Source organism: Pongo abelii, chromosome 1 (assembly GCF_028885655.2).
Source record: "Pongo abelii isolate AG06213 chromosome 1, NHGRI_mPonAbe1-v2.0_pri, whole genome shotgun sequence".
Taxonomy (NCBI): Eukaryota; Metazoa; Chordata; class Mammalia; order Primates; family Hominidae; genus Pongo; species Pongo abelii.
In genome coordinates, this window is record NC_071985.2 from 116,981,557 (window position 1) to 116,998,441 (window position 16,885).

Genomic DNA, 16,885 nt, shown 5'->3' on the forward strand with positions numbered 1-16,885 from the left:
GCTGATGGTGTGGGAAGCCTAGCGGGATTTTATTTTTTTCTCCAGTTGATTTTATAAAGTGTTTTTGGAGATGCTTTCAAAAACCTCAAACATTCTGCTTTGCTGCCCAAACATAGAAAGGTACACTGGGCACTGGGGGAGATATTAAAACATACCAGCTTTACAGGGTGTGTGTGTGCTTGTGTGTGTGTGCACGTGTGAACTTCTGCTCACATTAAGTTTATTTACCAATTTTGCCATCTAGCCTGTATCAACCACAATTCTACCTGAAAATAGGATAAATGTATACTTTGATCCATAAAATATTGTCTGTGCTTAGGAAATGAAGTAGGAAACATTCCCCTAAATAATGAGAACTGGGGAAAATGAGCAGCTTGTTTTGAAAGTGCAAGGTGACCCTGTAAATGGATGGGTAACTTTGTTTTTGGAACTTGGACAACTTTTCTCTGGTTTCACTCTTTTCAACACCAGTGGAGAGTGAAGTGCAGGAAAATTAATTTTGCAGGTAGCAATTCCCTATGGCAGTGCTCTGTGAGATAGAGAGTCCCCAAGAGAAAGTGGAAGCACAGATTCTGAAGTGCATTTTGGAAACCCTGGGACAACCCAGAAGGTAACCAGAGAAGACAAGGGAATGTAGACTTTCACGGTATTTGCTGGGGGCTTCAATCTCTTGTATACTCATAGGGAGAGATCTAGAGATGTTTCTACTAGACAGATCAGGAAACAGCGGTTTAGAGAAGTTAAACAAACTGCCCAAGAGAACACAGTTAGTGGCAGATCATGAACAGATCGCCTTTTTCATCAATATATAGCTGATTCTTGCACAGTGTCTTGACTTATGGTAGGTGCTCAATAAATAATTGTCTGGCAGATGATTAGAGAGTTAGATGACCAACCAAGACAGACCCCCAAACTCTTCACTGGCAAACCAGCTTTTCCTTCCCTTTTTTGGCAATACACTAATAGCCTCCATAGTTTCTTACAGAGTGAAACCCACATTTTTAATCATATAATTTATAAAACCAAGATATAATCCATATACCATAATAGTAACCCTTTTAAAGTGAAGATTTCAGTGGTTTTTAGTACATTCACAAAGTTGTGCAAACATAATCAGTATCTAATTCTAGAACATTTTGAAAAATAGCCATTAGCAGTCACTCCCATTTCCCTCTCACCCACCTCTGCAAGCAGGAATTACCTACTATGTCTAAAATTTGCCTATTCTGGACATTTCATATAAATGGAATCATTTAATATGTAGCCTTTTGTGTGTGGCATCTTTCACTTAGCATGATGTTTTCAAGGTGTCCCAGTGACATTGCACATATCATTCTTTTTAAGGGCCAAATAATATTCCACTGTATCAAAACCAAATTTATGTTCCGAATTATCTGAGCACTCTCTTGTTTTTTTCACTTTTCAACAAGATCTAGCCCTTGTCTCCACCCTCTCAAAAAAAGCCAGTGTGGTTTCAGTGGGTTTTCCACAGATTCTGGCCACCACTCTTCCCTGGAGGAGCAAATAGCAAAGGAAGCCAATTGCCTAAGGTTTACAAGCTATAATCAAACAGAATTGGATCCCTGGTGTTATGTGAACAGAGATGCAGTTGCCATAGGCAGCAGCCTGCTGGCCAGACTCCAGAGGTCTCCTTCCCCACCTCACCTGCCCCCTTCCAGGATTGTGGGGAAGCCTGTCTGGCTCTTTGGAACAATAGAACAAAGAGGCCTCCCTGAAGTTGCAGGAACCTGTTTGACCGAGATTGCTGCTATAATGAATCAAGTTCCAGAAACTACTTCCACCTCCTCCCTGCACAAATATCCCTGGGCCTGAAGCTGTGCCTTTCCCCAAAAGAGCCCAAGCTGGGGCTTGTACTGGGAAGCTGTAAGCATGCACTGAGGTGAGGGCAGGGGGATGGGGAGGAGCTCTAGAAGCATCTTCTGTGAGCGAGGGCCTTGCTACTCAGGGTTGGGAAAGGGCAAGACTTGTCTGTGAAAGTCCCTGACTCTGAATTTGTGGTTAATCAGTTATTTACCTGCAGAGCACTGATGTGTAACCTGGGGCAATGGGCCTGACTGCAGGACTAGGAATTTCATTCCTGCAAAACAGTCCCTCTGCATTCCTTTGCTCTTGCTAACGAGTTAGACATGGCCTTTCACCCCAACCAAACACCTACCCCCACCACCCCAAGGAAAAAGCTCATACATCCAGGAAAATAATACAGTTCTTCTTAAAGAACTAACAGTATTGAGGAACTGTGTTAGGAGCTTTATGTAGATGACCTTATTTAGCACCTAAAGCCACTCTGTAATACGTGCATGATGATTATTATTCTAGTGTCAGATGAATAACGTGAGTTTTAGAGGTTAAATAAGTTGCCCAAATCACTCACTGTACCTAAGCCAAGATTCAAATTCATGCAGGCTATCTTGACCTCTAAATACATCATGACTATGAGGCAGATGATGATGATTGTCACTTACTGTGTACTTATATGTACACAAGAATCCCATGAGGAAGGCATTATTTTTATTACAACTGAGGAAGCTGAGGCTGAGAGAGCTTACCTCACTGGGAAGCATAAAGTTGGAATGATGCTGAGGATGTCTGGCTTCCCAGCCCACACCCTTAACCACAAGGCCCTGCCATAGAGTTATATGAAGTCGTCAGGGTAGCAACTCTGAGTGGCATATAAGTCTGTAGCAGGGCCTTATGCTAAGTGATCATTCAGTCCTCCTTCCTGCCTCTCTATTGCCCTTCACCACCTTCTCCACCTCCAACATTTGAAAGACAAGAAAGTGGAGACTCAGGGCAATGCAATGGCATGTTCGAGATCACAGGGTTATAGGAATAGTGGGAAATCGAGCTTAGATTTCCCAAGGGCCCCTCCTGTGCACAGTCCACCCTATCACACCAGCTCCAAACAATGCCCCAGCCAGTGCAGGCTCTGAGCATGTGCAGTGCTGCCACATGTACTGGGGAAGGGGACACGAGCAGGCAGAGCAGGCGGAGGTGAGAAGAGCGCAAAACCACCTGGAAGCTTGAGAGCCTAGTTAGGGAAGAAAAGTCCGGCTTCCTCCCACTGTCAGTCCAGGTTTGGGATCTAAGATTACACAGCAGCAACAACCACACGTCCCAGTGATCCAGCTGCCCCAACCACTTTCTTCCCCCAGCAGTTCTGACATGACCCTCATGGCCAAGAGCTTGAGTTCACCCAGTGTAGAAAGCTGAGGGCGCGCAGCAACCCTGTACTCCCACCTCCACCTGCCAGGAGGCAGGGTCTGCTCTCCTGGCCCTCGAGCCTAACCGCTGGATCTCTCCTGCTGTACTCATCCCATGCCCTCAGGCAGGCCCGGCTGGGAAGGACATTTTCTAGCCCTGTGCTCTTGCCTATTGCCTGGTGGTGCTGCCAGTCTTCCTCCAGCTCCTGCGCTCAAAGTGCCCGCCAGAGCCGCTCGTCTGACAGGTTTGAAAATGAATGACTCTCTTCCTCACCACCCTTAGATGCGTCTGTGTCAGGCTGACATCTTCTTTATAACATGTGATGAAAGGTTTGCAAAGCAGCGTTTCTACATGAGTGCATGCTAGATGGATATCCTCAAAGGGCATGGGGAATATTAGCGCTAACAAGCTGGAAATGCAAGGACAGGCTGCTGTCTGCACACGTGGAACAGAATTAGTGACAGGCCCTGGAAGGAACGTCTCCAAGCTCTGTTCCATTCAAGCTTCCACTGCTTCAGGTTCTTGTAAAAATCTTTTTGAGACCAATTGTCTCAAGTAGGACTACTAACTGCCTCCTTGAGCGTTTGATTGTAAGTTTGGTTTACCAAATTTAACATTTGGTTCTTTCTTTTTTTTTTTTTTTGAGAGAGAGTCTCCCTCTATTGCTCAGGCTGGAGTGCAGTGGCACCATCTCTGCTCACTGCAACCTCCACCTCCTGGGTTCAAGCGATTCTCCTGCCTCAGCCTCCCAAGTAGCTGGGATTAGAGGCATGGGCCACCACACCTGGCTAAGTTTTGTATTTTCAATAGCCTCCCAAAGTGCTGGGATTATGGGTGTGAGCCACTGTGCCCGGCCTGGTTCTTACTATGTGTTGAATGTTATTCCAAGCACTTAACAAGTATCAACATATTTAACCTTTGCACCAACCCAACGTGTTAGGTGCTGTTTTTATCATCTTCCCCGGTATACAGATGATAAAATACAGGGACAAAGAAGTTAAATAATGTCCCCAGCTCACATGGCTAATCAGTGATAGAACTGGGCTTCAAACCCAGCAGTCCAGCCCCTAGTCTGGGCTCTGTAACCATCAGCTTAAGCTTCTCTTCATCACAACACCATATCATTTGATTTTTTCACCAATTCTGGGATCTTAGGGCCAGGAGAAGACAGGTAGAGAAAGAGGGTTGTGGTAAGCAGTGGTAGCATATTCACATGTCTCAAGTGCCATCTCACAGCTGTGGGGCCCAGACAATGTCCCCTGTCCTATGCGGATGTCTGACTCTCACGGGTGACTTCTTGGCAATTCCATCTTGTGACAGGAGAGCTCCCGGCCTTGTCTGTCCCTCTGAGGTTTCCCAAAGGATCCAGTTCAGATGCTGGGCTGCTTTTTGAGAATTCCATACTTACCGAGTGAGCTCTGGCCTAGAGACCAACAAGGTCTTTCTGAGAGAGGACCTGTCCTATACACCCTTGTGTCTCAGCTCCTGGCTCTGGGCTTAAGATGTTGTGGGAACTCAAATTATACCTGCCTGATGAAAACAAACAAACAAAACCCTTATGCCTGTAATCCCAGCACTTTGGATTACAGGCAGGTGAATCACAAGGTCAGGAGTTCGAGACCGGTCTGGCCAACATAGTGAAACCCCGTCTCTACTAAAAATACAAAAATTAGCTGGGCGTGGTAGCATGCACCTGTAGTCCCAGCCACTCGGGAGGCTGATGCAGGAGAATCACTTGAACCCGGGAAGCAGAGGTTGCAGTGAGCCGAGACCACACCATTGCACTCCAGCCTCGGTGACAGAGTGAGACTCCACCTCAAAAACAAAAACAAAACAAAACAAACAAAAACCCTTCCCATCAATGAAGGATCAAAGTAGTGAAAAAAAAAAAAAAAAAAAACACCTTAAAATGAGTAAGAGTTTGATGGGGGTGGAGGAGAGAAAGGAAGAAGACAAAGTCTTTATGAGGCCCTTCTGCATGTGTGTCCCTACACACTTTACCCAACCCACATGCTGATAGCATCTCGTTATATCAACATGCCTGAGAGGTCATGTGGCAGCTGTCCTCTCCACTTTCAGAGAAGGAGATGAAAGGGGAGCAGTTAAGTGACCTGTGCAAGGTCTTTAAACTCCAGACCCAGTGCCCTCTTTAGACACAACCTCTAAGCTGTGTGGTTCCAGCCCCGGCCGTTTATCTGTCCACCTGCCACACAAGCAAGGGCAGGACCCCACTCTAAGAGCTTGGCCCTCCCAAGCTCAGGCCTCTCCTCACAGGAGCAGAGATCCTGAGGCCCAGAACTTCCCACGGCATGGAGTCAGGAAGGGTCCCTTTCCAGGCCTTTGTGGAGTGAGCACAGCCAGCTGCCCCAGGAGTGGGGCCATGATGACAGATAGCAGGGCAGGGCAGGCTGCGTGCTGTGGGCCTGTTCGCTCCTGGGCCACTGCTTGCTCTGAGACACAGGAGCCTCTGCCGTATGTGGCCTTGGCTCCTGACTTGGCTGTGCCTGGCCTGGGACCCGTCCCCTAGGGCTTGGTGAAGGCTCATTCCCACCAGTTCCTGCCAGGGAAACAGGAGAGGATAATCATCAGTTTCTCCTCCCACAAAGATGTGATTCCCAGAGGCCAGTCGCTTGCCGTGGGAAACCTCCTGGTTCAATGTGCATCCTTTGGCTGTGGGTCATGGTCTCTCAGGACTCCAAGCCTGAGTGGCAGGAGAGGAGTTGCAGTTCTCACAGCTCCAGGTCTCTTTATTTACATCCATCTCTGAGATGCCAGTCCCACTCAGAGCCATCCCTGAGTTAGCCAACCCATCATACTACAGCTGCTGGGAGGGGAGGGCTTGGCAGCGTGGTTTGAAGGAGGGGAAGGGACCCCTCCATGGGAAGGTAGAGGCCAGCCCACCAGCCCTGGGGCTGACCCCATGGACAGTTTCCTCAGTGTCCCAGCCCCTGCTTCCCTGATATTGAAGCTTTCACACTGGGCTTAAAAATCTCAAGCACAAACTCGAGGAAGGAAGATGGCAGCAACACTGGTAGGAGTGCGGAGACCTCAGAGGGTAGGAGACAGTGGAAGTGGCTCCAGACGTGCAGACTTAAGACCTGAGTTCAACTCCCAGCTCTACCATTTGCTCCCGTGTGATGCTGGGCAAGTCATTTGCTCTCCTTGGGTCTTAATTCTATCCTCTTTAAAATGGAGATGATAAAATCTTCCTAACTTCCATCAAGACTAGTTGTAAAAATCAAATGCAAAAGTACTCAGTACCCAGTAAGTGTTCAATAGACACTCAGAAAATAAAGGTTGGAGCAGCGTGATTATAGACTTTCTGCATATGGAGAACAATGTTCTGGGTCCTGGCTGGGCATGGTGGCTTTCGCCTATAATCCCAGCACTCTGGGAGGCTGAGGTGGGAGGATCGCTTGAGCCCCGGAGTTCAAGACGAGCCTGGGCAACACAGAGAGACTTCATCTTTACAAATAGTAATAAAAAAATTAACTTCATGGTGGTGTGTGCCTCTGGTCCCAGCTACTTAGGAGGCTGAAATGGGAGAATCACTTGAGCCTGGGAAGTCAAGACTGCAGTGAGCCATGATTGCACCACTGCATTTCAGCCTGGGGAACAGAGTGAGACTCCATCTCAAAACAAAACAAAAAAGAACAATGTCCAGTGTCCATAAAGGAAGAAACTGGGGAGTAAACGTCATGTGAAAAAAGATTTCAATTGGATGCAAGGATAAGATTCTTGGCTGTTAGAATGATCAACTCCGTAGTCAGCCTTTAGCAAGGTCAAAGGGTCTCACTCCTGGAAATATTCAACAGACAAATGTTCTGAGTGAGGGCTATTCAACTACCTGGAGTTTGGAATGTCTGGGTTGCGGGGGTCTCTTCTGATTTTGAGAACCGATGCTTTTCTGATAACTGCCGAGAATAGTCCTCTACTTGCTTTGTCTAGATAACTATTAGCCTACACATCTCTGAATAGTGTTTCCCCCTTTTCTCTATATAGTTTTTTGAAGTATAGGCTACATTACTTATGAAACATACATGACCACAGTCTTGAAAGGGCTCCAAGCCATGTCTACGACTGATAAAGGAAACATTTACTCATTTTAAACTCAGTCATTCATCCATGTAATTTTAACAGTGGACTAGTCCTTGCTTAACATTGAATTACTAAAGTGAAATGCAGCTTCCTACACCTGCCTTCCTGGTCAAAAAGGGAGGATCCACAGAGAATGTTTCTCTTTTCCAGGGGACCTGACAGTTTTACAAAGAAACAGAGGCTCTCTTTGGAAAAAACTGAACTTGTAACTTACAGCTTTAGCAACTGAATACATGTGAGACCAGGTTAGCTGCCTTAACTCACTTTCACAGATTGACAATCCATTTTAACAGGTCTGCACTCAAGGCTGGTGTCTGAAGAGGGGAGAGCCTCGGAGGCTCGTAAGCCTTTGATCAGGAATATCCACATAAGCTAATGCCTTAAAAGCAAAGGAATTAAACCTTTCCCTGACCCAGTTATCAAGGCAGGGTTCTTGTGGTCACACCAGCTGGCACAACCATCCCTGAAGCTTTTGGTCACAGAATCGGCAACAGGAGCTGGAAGGAGCTGCCCCACGCTGTATACTCTTGTGATATAGTTTTCTGTGAGCATGTACTGCGTGGATCCAAGACTGCCTCTACCCCACTCTCGGTGCCCAGATCACTGAACCTAATACCGACGTGGTAAATGAACAGAGGGATGGCCAGGCTTAGGGAGTTCCAACCAGCTTCCTTGCCTTTGAATATAGAATGTCAGGTAATTTAAGTAAAATAATGGCTAAACCTTACTATACGCCAGGCACTGTCCAAGTGCTTCAGAGATACTGATTCATTTAACTCACAACTACCCGATGAAGTAGATGCTATCATTTTCATCATCCCTGTTTTACAGATGAGGAGACAAACATTAAATAACTTGCTCTAAGTCACACTCTAAGGGTATATCCGGGACCTTGGCCAAGGTCATTTGGCCCCAGAGTCTGTGTGTTTAAGGGCCATGCTGGGCTGACTCCCTGAAGAATGGGCTCTGTTCTGTCACTGAAAGTATTCGGGGTCACAGACATTGTCCATTACAGAATTCATCACCCTGAACATCAGAAACCTGCCCTTGGATCTAGAGGAAACTTTTTCAGCTTTAATGTCAACCTTTTTTATTAATTTATTCTGGGAATGGTTTTTGAGATTTCTTTGCTTCTCCATAGACACGAAGAATATTCTCCTTACAGAAACTTTTATTTTCTTGAAAATGGGCATTAATCCACACTTTTGACTTCACTCATTTACATAAAAACTGCAACCCATTTGATTTTTCTTGCACAGTTCAGTTTTTCTTTTCAACTCTTAACCTGCTCTAGAATGTCAAATAGGAATGTAGTAGATATGTTCTTGTATACCACATTCCTTTTGATGAATCCCAATGTTAAGAGAGTTTTTCCCATAAGAAAACAACAGCGCTCCGTTGTGTATTCAGCTTGTAGTTTTCGGTCACAGATCCTGTCCCTCCACAACACTCGTGCCTGCCTAGACTCTCCTTTCCTTTATGTGAATCAGTCTCTTGCACCACAAGTTTACTTTCTACTTTCATTTGAGTCTGTGTTTTTGCATTTCATTCTCTTTGTGGATTTCAGTTTTGTCATGTCCCTTTTACATTTGGCTCTCTCTCATCTTCCAAAGTATTGGCAGTGTCACCTCATTGATTATCATTTCTTTATTTTCTGCAGCTAAAAACAGTAACTGAAGTTGTTTTGGAGGAATTCCTCCTTGTGGTCTTTGTATTATGATTCCTATCTCTACAGATAACCAAGATGGCACCATATTTCCCTCTCCTGTGACAGACACATGGCCAAAGGAGGACCCATAGTGTCCACACATGTCAGCCAGTGATACACTGGAGGGGCAGGACCTTCTCAGTCCCACCTACAGGCAGCAGGAGTAATGCCCCTACCCCACCTCACTCCCAGCCCCACAATGACAGATAAGTGAACTCTAATGCTTAGGGCCCTGTCAATCTCTGGTGTCTGTCATAATCTCATTTGCAATATGGCTATGAGCACAGATTAAAAGATCACCCAGGTCCACTCTGTATTTCTTCAAGAAGTGGCCACCGGCCATGAAGACCCCTTCTAGGCCTGACACAGTGACTCACGTCTGTAATCCTGCACTTTGGAAAGCTGAGGCAGGATCACTGGAGCCCAGGAGTTCAAAACCAACCTGGGCAACAATGTGAGACCCCTGTCTGTACAAAATAAAACAATAAAATGTAAAAGACTAGCTGGGCATAGTGGCACACACCTGTAGTTTTAGCTACTTGTGAGGCTGACACAGGAGGATCACTTGAGCCTGGGAGGTCGAGGCTGCAGTGAGCCCACCACGCACTCCAGCCTGGGCAACAGAGACGCTCGAAAAAAAAAAAAAAAAAAAAGGAACTACTTCTCCACTAGAGGTCGCTGTGCTTCCCAGGTAATAAGGCCTAAGGGGGCTCAGCCTGAATCTTCAGTGTGAGCTAGCAACAGTGGCTACACCAACTCAAAAACTCAAAGCAGAGTTGCTAAGAATAGTATGCGTTTTGCCTGGAATGCATTAGAGATAAAGAAGTGCAGAAAAAAACTTTTACCAAGAGTCCAAAAGAGCCAAACAAAAGCTAGCATTCCTGGAGAGAGGAGAGGATTGCTAAACAGAGGCCATAGGGAGGAGCTCAAGTTTGCTGAGACTCCAGACAAAAGAAGAAAAACTTTGCAAAGAAAGCAGTTAATTGAATTCCCAAGTAGCTGATGAGTCATTTGTATTCAAGGTATAAATTTCAAGCCACAAATTCAGCTGTGCAAGAAATGTAACTTTATTACTTAGAACTGAACCTAAATTTCAATTTTGAGTGTATACCACTGAATGGTGGAAGCTGGGGCTGATAATTAAGGTCCTCCACCCCAACCCCACTATCCCGAGGGATCCAGGGTCTCTCTGGTTCCCAGGCATAGCTGAGTGGGGTGCACATCTGGTATGGGTCATTGTTATCTGTTCAAGTTCCTCAGAATGACAAGACAACTCCATGGGGCCTTCTGACAGGCTTTTCTGCCCTAGTGCTCCTATACTAGGGGGTTCTCTAAGGGATTCTGGGATCTTTTCATTTGCCTGAGTTTAATTCTGAAACAAATCATGGGTCTTCTATACTCTGGGATTCCCTGAAACAATGGAGATTCTGTACTTGGACACACATGCACACATGGCTTGTGTTTCTGCACATGCACACGCATGCACACACACACACATACACGCACACACACACATACACACACGTGCACACACACATACAGGCACAGTTTATTATTCTCAGGGACCTTCCAGAATCTAAACTATTTTTTCAGTTTCTAGCTGGGGGCTGGGGAGTGGTGCTGAGGGTTGAGAGTATGCTATCTCTTACTAAACGTTCTCCTAAAATTTTTGTTTATGGCAAAAATTGTATGCTCCTAGTCCTTCAAGGTTTAGGCTTTTAAAGCTAAAAAGTTTGTGTTATTGAAGCTTATAAAGCTCCTCTCTGCTTTTCTTATGAATCATCCCGCCCCTGGGGCAATGACTGCTGCTGACTGAACAGAGGGAGGGCCCAGTATACAAGGAAATAGGGAGGGAGGGAGGGAAGCCCCGTTTACTATCTCAGAGCTGTGAAACCAACTGTAAATCAGAAGCTCGTTTGAAGGTTTTAGCAATTCCTGGTTGTAGAAAACTAAGGGTCCAGGCTTAAACATTCTTGGTCCATAGAGCAAATGTTATTGGCGACTCTAGGGGACAGCAAAGCATCTGTTTCAAGAGATCGCACAGGATCAGTAAGGACAGGCAGGAATTTCTCTGTTCCGGGACTGACTTTCTGACCCGAGGCTGGGCAGTTTTCACAAATGAAATTTGGCTTCCAGTGAAAAACCAGCCAGTTCTCTGGGAACTTTTAATCCTTTGTTCAAATTTTTTATTGTTTCCTTTGTATAATCTGCTTTGTGCCTGGAGCTCTCATCTGACTCATTCTATAGAATAATCCTATAATTGAGGGTAACCACCAAATGTCCTGAGAAGTCCTCGTGGAAAAATCGCACTCTGCTCTCCATGTTAGAAGCTGTGTATGTGCAGGGGTTACTCAACTCTCTTGAATCCTGTTTCAGATGGCTATGAATTCCTGGAGATCCTGAAACAGGTTGCCCGGGACAATACTGACAACCCCGACCTGAGCATCCTGTGGATCGACCCCGACGACTTTCCTCTGGTGAGTGGCTCTGGCCAGCGCCCCACCCTCAGTTGCTGTCACAGCCTCATGATTGCGTTTAGCATCCGAGGAGGTGAAATAGGCAGGGGCACTTGAAGAAACCTAGTGGCGGCCCTCATCCAACGTGGGAGGTCTTGGCCCTTGGGGCAGTATTGAACTTGGGGCCTGGTGCTGACCCTGAAAGGATTAGGCTTACTCCCTGGAGACCAGGAGTTGAAAACCCTTGACCCTCAGGGCCCCACCCAAGTGAGCAGGGTAAACTCCTTTGGCAGCAGCTCCAGAGCTGCCCCTCATCACTCCATTCCCAGTCCCCGGAACTACTTTTATTTTCTGGGTGGGGACCATCGTTCTGAGGCCACCTGAATTACTGAGTAATAAAAATCAGAGGTGCACATTTTTCAGCGAGTTCAGAACTTTGTGGAGAGAAAGAGTGTGCCTGTCATGTTCGTCGTGTTCTCCCCAGGACCTAGCATAGTGTCTAGCCTACGATGAATGTGAAAGAAACTTAAAGTCCACACTTTTGCTAGTGTCCATGATCAACGGCCCGAAAGTTTTGATTATACTAAGTTTTTAAAAAAGAATAAACAGAATTTGTACACTACATGTATTGAACCCTGGTACTGGTTCTGGCACTGATAATAAGTACTAGTACTGATAATAAGCGTAGCTGATACACTCTACTGCATGCCTGGAACTATAGTAATGCTTTACATGCCTCATCACAGCGAATCCTCTCAACAACCCTGTGAAGTAGGTACTATTATAATCCCTGTCACAAGGTGGAGAGAATGATAGCTGGGGAGGTTAAAGCTAGTGAGTGATAGATGTGATATTCCAATCTAGGTCTACATGATGCTAAAGCTTGGTCTACCAACTGCTTTAGGTAAATGCTTATTGCGGTAATCAGTACAACTTTAGTTATCATTAGGTTATGAATGATGACTTTATCTTCCAGGAATTATCATTAGTTGCATAGGTCATGACTGATGATACTGTGATTAAATAGAGAAAATTGAGAGGGATCTCAAGGGTCCTGAAAATCAGCCCTATGTAGAGGAGGGGGGTGAATCAAAGGCAGAGGCTTCCATGACACTTGAGACCAATGTCATAGCACTGGGTAATTATAACAAAGTCATGGCCATATAAGACTGCATACAGTACAGCTTTGTTGATATAGCTTCTGCCTGGTTGTGTTTCTAGTTTATCTGACTGTTTTGTTGTACAAGCTTGCAGATGGTTTGCAGTTTTCCTGGCCAGTTCTTTTTTTTTTTTTTTTTTGAGACAGGGTCTTACCCTGTCACCCAGGCTGGAATGCAGTGGCATAATCTCAACTTACTGCAGCCTTAAGCTCCCAGGCTCAAGCAATCCTCCTGCCTCAGCCTCCTGAGCAGTTGGGACTATAGGCATGTGCCACCACGCCCAGCTAATTTTTAAAATCTCTTGTATAGACAAGGTCTTACTATGTTGCTCAGGCTGGTTTCAAACTCCTGGACTCCAGTCCCAAAGTGCTGGGACTACAGGTGTGAGCCACCATGCCCAGCCTCTCTTCTGGCCAGTTCTATGTGTTTGCCTTGGTTTTTGCAAAGAAGAAATCTTCAGACTATTCTGATTTCCAGATTCCTGAATATCCCTAGTCCCCACTAGGCCATATATTTGCGTGGGAGATTTTCTACCACTGAACATCTCCATTAAAAAAAAAAAAATCCTGTGGCCCCTTGCTCCTTCATTTTTGCCCCAGTCAGAGATTTGTGCACGTGGAGTCCAAGCCTGGTTGAATGAAGAAGCCTTCTTCTTACTTGGCAACTTATGACCCATCATGGCTTTCCCTGCTATCTCATGTAGCACAAGATAAGGTATTTTTAAAACTGGGACATTAAAAAAGAGGTGGAGGGAAATGACTCTATAAACTATAAAACAGCCACAAGTAATTTGGAAAGCAACATTAGACCACCTCTATAATTTTCTCTCTTACAGCTGTAGACACATGTTTCCATAATTTATGCTATGTCATCTTTTATTTAATGCTTATTTGAAGTGCTTGAAGGCTGGGGCCAAGTCTTCAATTTGCTAAGTGCTCACAGCTGTTTTGAAGACCTTTAACCAATGGTGACCTAGTTACTGCGATGGGACGGCGGGTGGGTCCTTAACAGAGAATGCCCTCTGCCTGCTGTCTAATCTTATTTTTTTGTTGCTGCAGCTCGTTGCCTATTGGGAGAAGACTTTCAAGATTGACCTGTTCAGGCCACAGATTGGGGTGGTGAATGTCACAGATGTGAGTATCCCCTATGAAGGCTTGCTCAGGCACCCTTGGCCTGGCCTGACTTCTGCTACACAGCTTAGATTGTGAGAGCATCTATAGCAGCCCAGCCTTTTCAGAAGAGGGCAGGGGTCCTGCTCAAGGAAACTTGCCAGTGTATTCCATGCCTGGTCTCCGAGCCAGTCCCAATCTGTGGTTCCATGGCTCTCTTCCATGGGCACATTTTCTTGCCTATGGGGCCAGCCTTTCCTGAATCACTGATTTGGAACCTTCCCCTCAAGTAAACTCTCCTGTATTTACCCCCAAAGTCAAACAACAAACAAAAAGGTCTCTTTACAAAAGGGAACCCACACCAGGAGCCATCACTGCACAGTGGGTGATGGGGCCGTTGTGGCCTAGAATCCCGGGCAGGCAACTACTCCACAGGCAGGAGACCAGGCCTGCAGAAGGGAAGGAAGAAAATCATATGCAAGTTAAGGGGCTTCTCCTCAGAGTTCAGGCATTGTTGAACTGAGGGTGGGACAGGCTAGTGAGGTACACTGGCAGAATGCGAGGAAATCTTAGATCTCAGTCCATACATCTGATACAACTCCACCATCATAAAACTCAAGTGGGGACAGATACAATCAGGCAAATAGTGGACAGAAAGGGATGATCACAGAGGATTATTAAAGCCATACTTCTTAATTGAGGTAGAATCTCTTAAGAATGGGGGTCAAGCCAGGCGTGGTGGTTCATGCCTGTAATCCCAGCACTTTGGGAAGCCGAGATGGGTGGATCACCTGAGGTCTGGAGTTCGAGACCAGCTGGCCAACATGGTGAAACCTCATCTCTACTAAAAATACAAAAATTAGCCAGGCATGGTCGTGGGCGCCTGTAATACCAGCTACTTGGGAGGCCGAGGCAAGAGAATCACTTGAACCCAGGAGGTGGAGGTTGCAGTGAGCCGAGACCATGCCATTGCACTCCAGCCTGGGCAACAAGAGCAAAACTCCATCTCAAAAAAAAAAAAAAAGAATGGGGGCCAGTTAGCAATGTCTTTCTCCCCTGTTGATAGGTGTTCAATCACCTAGGGAACTCTACATTCATTTATTTTGTAAGCTACTTTAAAATTAATAATAATACATAACTTTTAAAATATGCTCAAGTGAAAACATTTTAAAACAGAACAGTAGAATAGAAGGTCAAAGTAAAAAGTATTTCCTACTCCCCTGACCCAACCCCTAGTCTCATTCCTGGAGGGAAACACTGGTGGTTCTTGCATGGGTATATTACCAGAAATGTCATATATATTCCACTGGGTAATGGAATACACATTTCCTTTTATGCAACACGAACAGTATACTACACATACTGTTTTGCCGTTTGGCATTTCCATTTAACAATGTGCACATTTCTAATAAGTGTAAGAGAGTCGGGGGGGCACTCAGCATAGCTATTCAGCACGGCTATCCCTGGTCTGGTTCAGCCTTCATGCATTTACTCACGCATTCATTTTGTCCCTCACTGCAGGCTGACAGTGTTTGGATGGAGATTCCAGATGATGATGATCTTCCAACTGCTGAGGAGCTGGAGGACTGGATTGAGGATGTGCTTTCTGGAAAGATAAACACTGAAGATGATGATGATGAGGATGATGATGATGATAATTCTGATGAAGAGGATAATGATGACAGTGATGATGATGATGATGAGTAGCCCAACTCCAAACAATTCTGATGAAAACAAAATCACAGCTACCCACTACCATACAGACAGCACAAGGTGGCAGCAAGCAATTCTGCCCCACACCCAGCCAGCTCCTTTCACTTTTCCCACTCCCTTTGCATCAGGAGCAGTATCATTCAGCAAATGCCTTTTCAAATGCAGCAATCCCACTTAGCAGGGACAGGAGGAAAATTATTCCCATGTTGACTGTCTTGACTGTCATGGAACAGATCTTGTTCTTTGCTGGACCATCAAGGGTCATGGCAGTGCCTCAACATGGCAGTCTGGGGTGAACAATCCCCTAACACAAGTTTATTTGTCTTTGATTATGACAGTAACAGAATTGACAGCTTTCTAACTCACAGGTATAGAGTGACCTTTTAATCAGAGCCCAGGGAAGACACATGATTAATGATTTAGCTCCCTCCATACCTCGAACATCAGTTGGGATCCCTCCTCTAGCCAAGATGATCCTTCTTAGAGAAGGCTCAGCCTTGGAAGCAAACTTATAAATCACATTCTCATGGTTCTGTTAAACTTATTTCAAGTGATGGTCATTCATTTCATTATGAACTTGGATATTCAAGCCTTTGGATGGCTATGGAGAGGCCTTGAAATGTATACAGGTGTCACCATCATTTCTAGTATATTAGGAAACTGGGATGGGAGGTTGATTTGCTCTCTAAACTTCCCTCTAGTTGGCAAGTCTCACATATTCATCAGCAGGAGTGGAGGGTGGGGGAAAACTAGAAAGCTGAAAGGTTTTACATTTTTCTGATGGGTTCATGTCTCTGATTGGGTCAGCTGGCTTCCTAGCCTAAGCTGGGATCTGAATACCCCTTCTCTGTAGCTGCTAGTGAGCCTTCCCATTTAGATTAAAGATTGCTTTATCCAGCAGTCAATTAACTCTCCAGTTATCAGTACTCCCACAGTTGGCCAGGGCAACAATAAGTGGAGTTCATACTGATGCCCTGAGGCACTGAAAAAAAAAAATCCCAAAGTGCCTTCTGAGCTGTCTAAAAGTTACATTGTGCTTGGTAGTTTAGTGTTAAGTGTGCAGTATAATTTTCTAATTTATTTTCTCAATCTTTTAGCACATGTTTAAGACACTGCAAAGTTTTTGAAAATAGAGCAATACTTTTTGTGGAATACTAGCTAACTAATTCTGTCATTAAACTCATATTTTGAAAATATTCAGACAATGTCAAAAATCCTATCTTGATTTTTCTGACTCTGCTCATTCTCATCTGGCTCCAGTCCTACCTCCTTATTTCTTCTCTATTTTCCTTTCTAGCCCCTCTTCCTCTTCCTGCTCTTTAAATGATGGTGTTTCACAGCATCTCAACTCTACATACTCTTCCAAAATGATGTCATCATGCCCATCAATACTATCCATGTGCTAATTACCTCCAAATA

At 45.2% G+C, this 16,885-nt stretch overlaps 1 protein-coding gene across 1 annotated transcript in view; it reads left to right on the forward strand.

Moving 5' to 3' along the window:
- CASQ2 (calsequestrin 2) overlaps positions 1-16,680 on the forward strand; it is a 68,850-nt gene extending 52,170 nt beyond the window's left edge. The window contains 3 exon segments of the mRNA NM_001132214.1: positions 11,405-11,505; positions 13,703-13,777; positions 15,275-16,680. Coding sequence (NP_001125686.1) covers positions 11,405-11,505; positions 13,703-13,777; positions 15,275-15,460 — 362 coding nt within the window. The 3' untranslated portion in view covers positions 15,461-16,680.
- Positions 16,681-16,885: the final 205 nt, after the last annotated feature.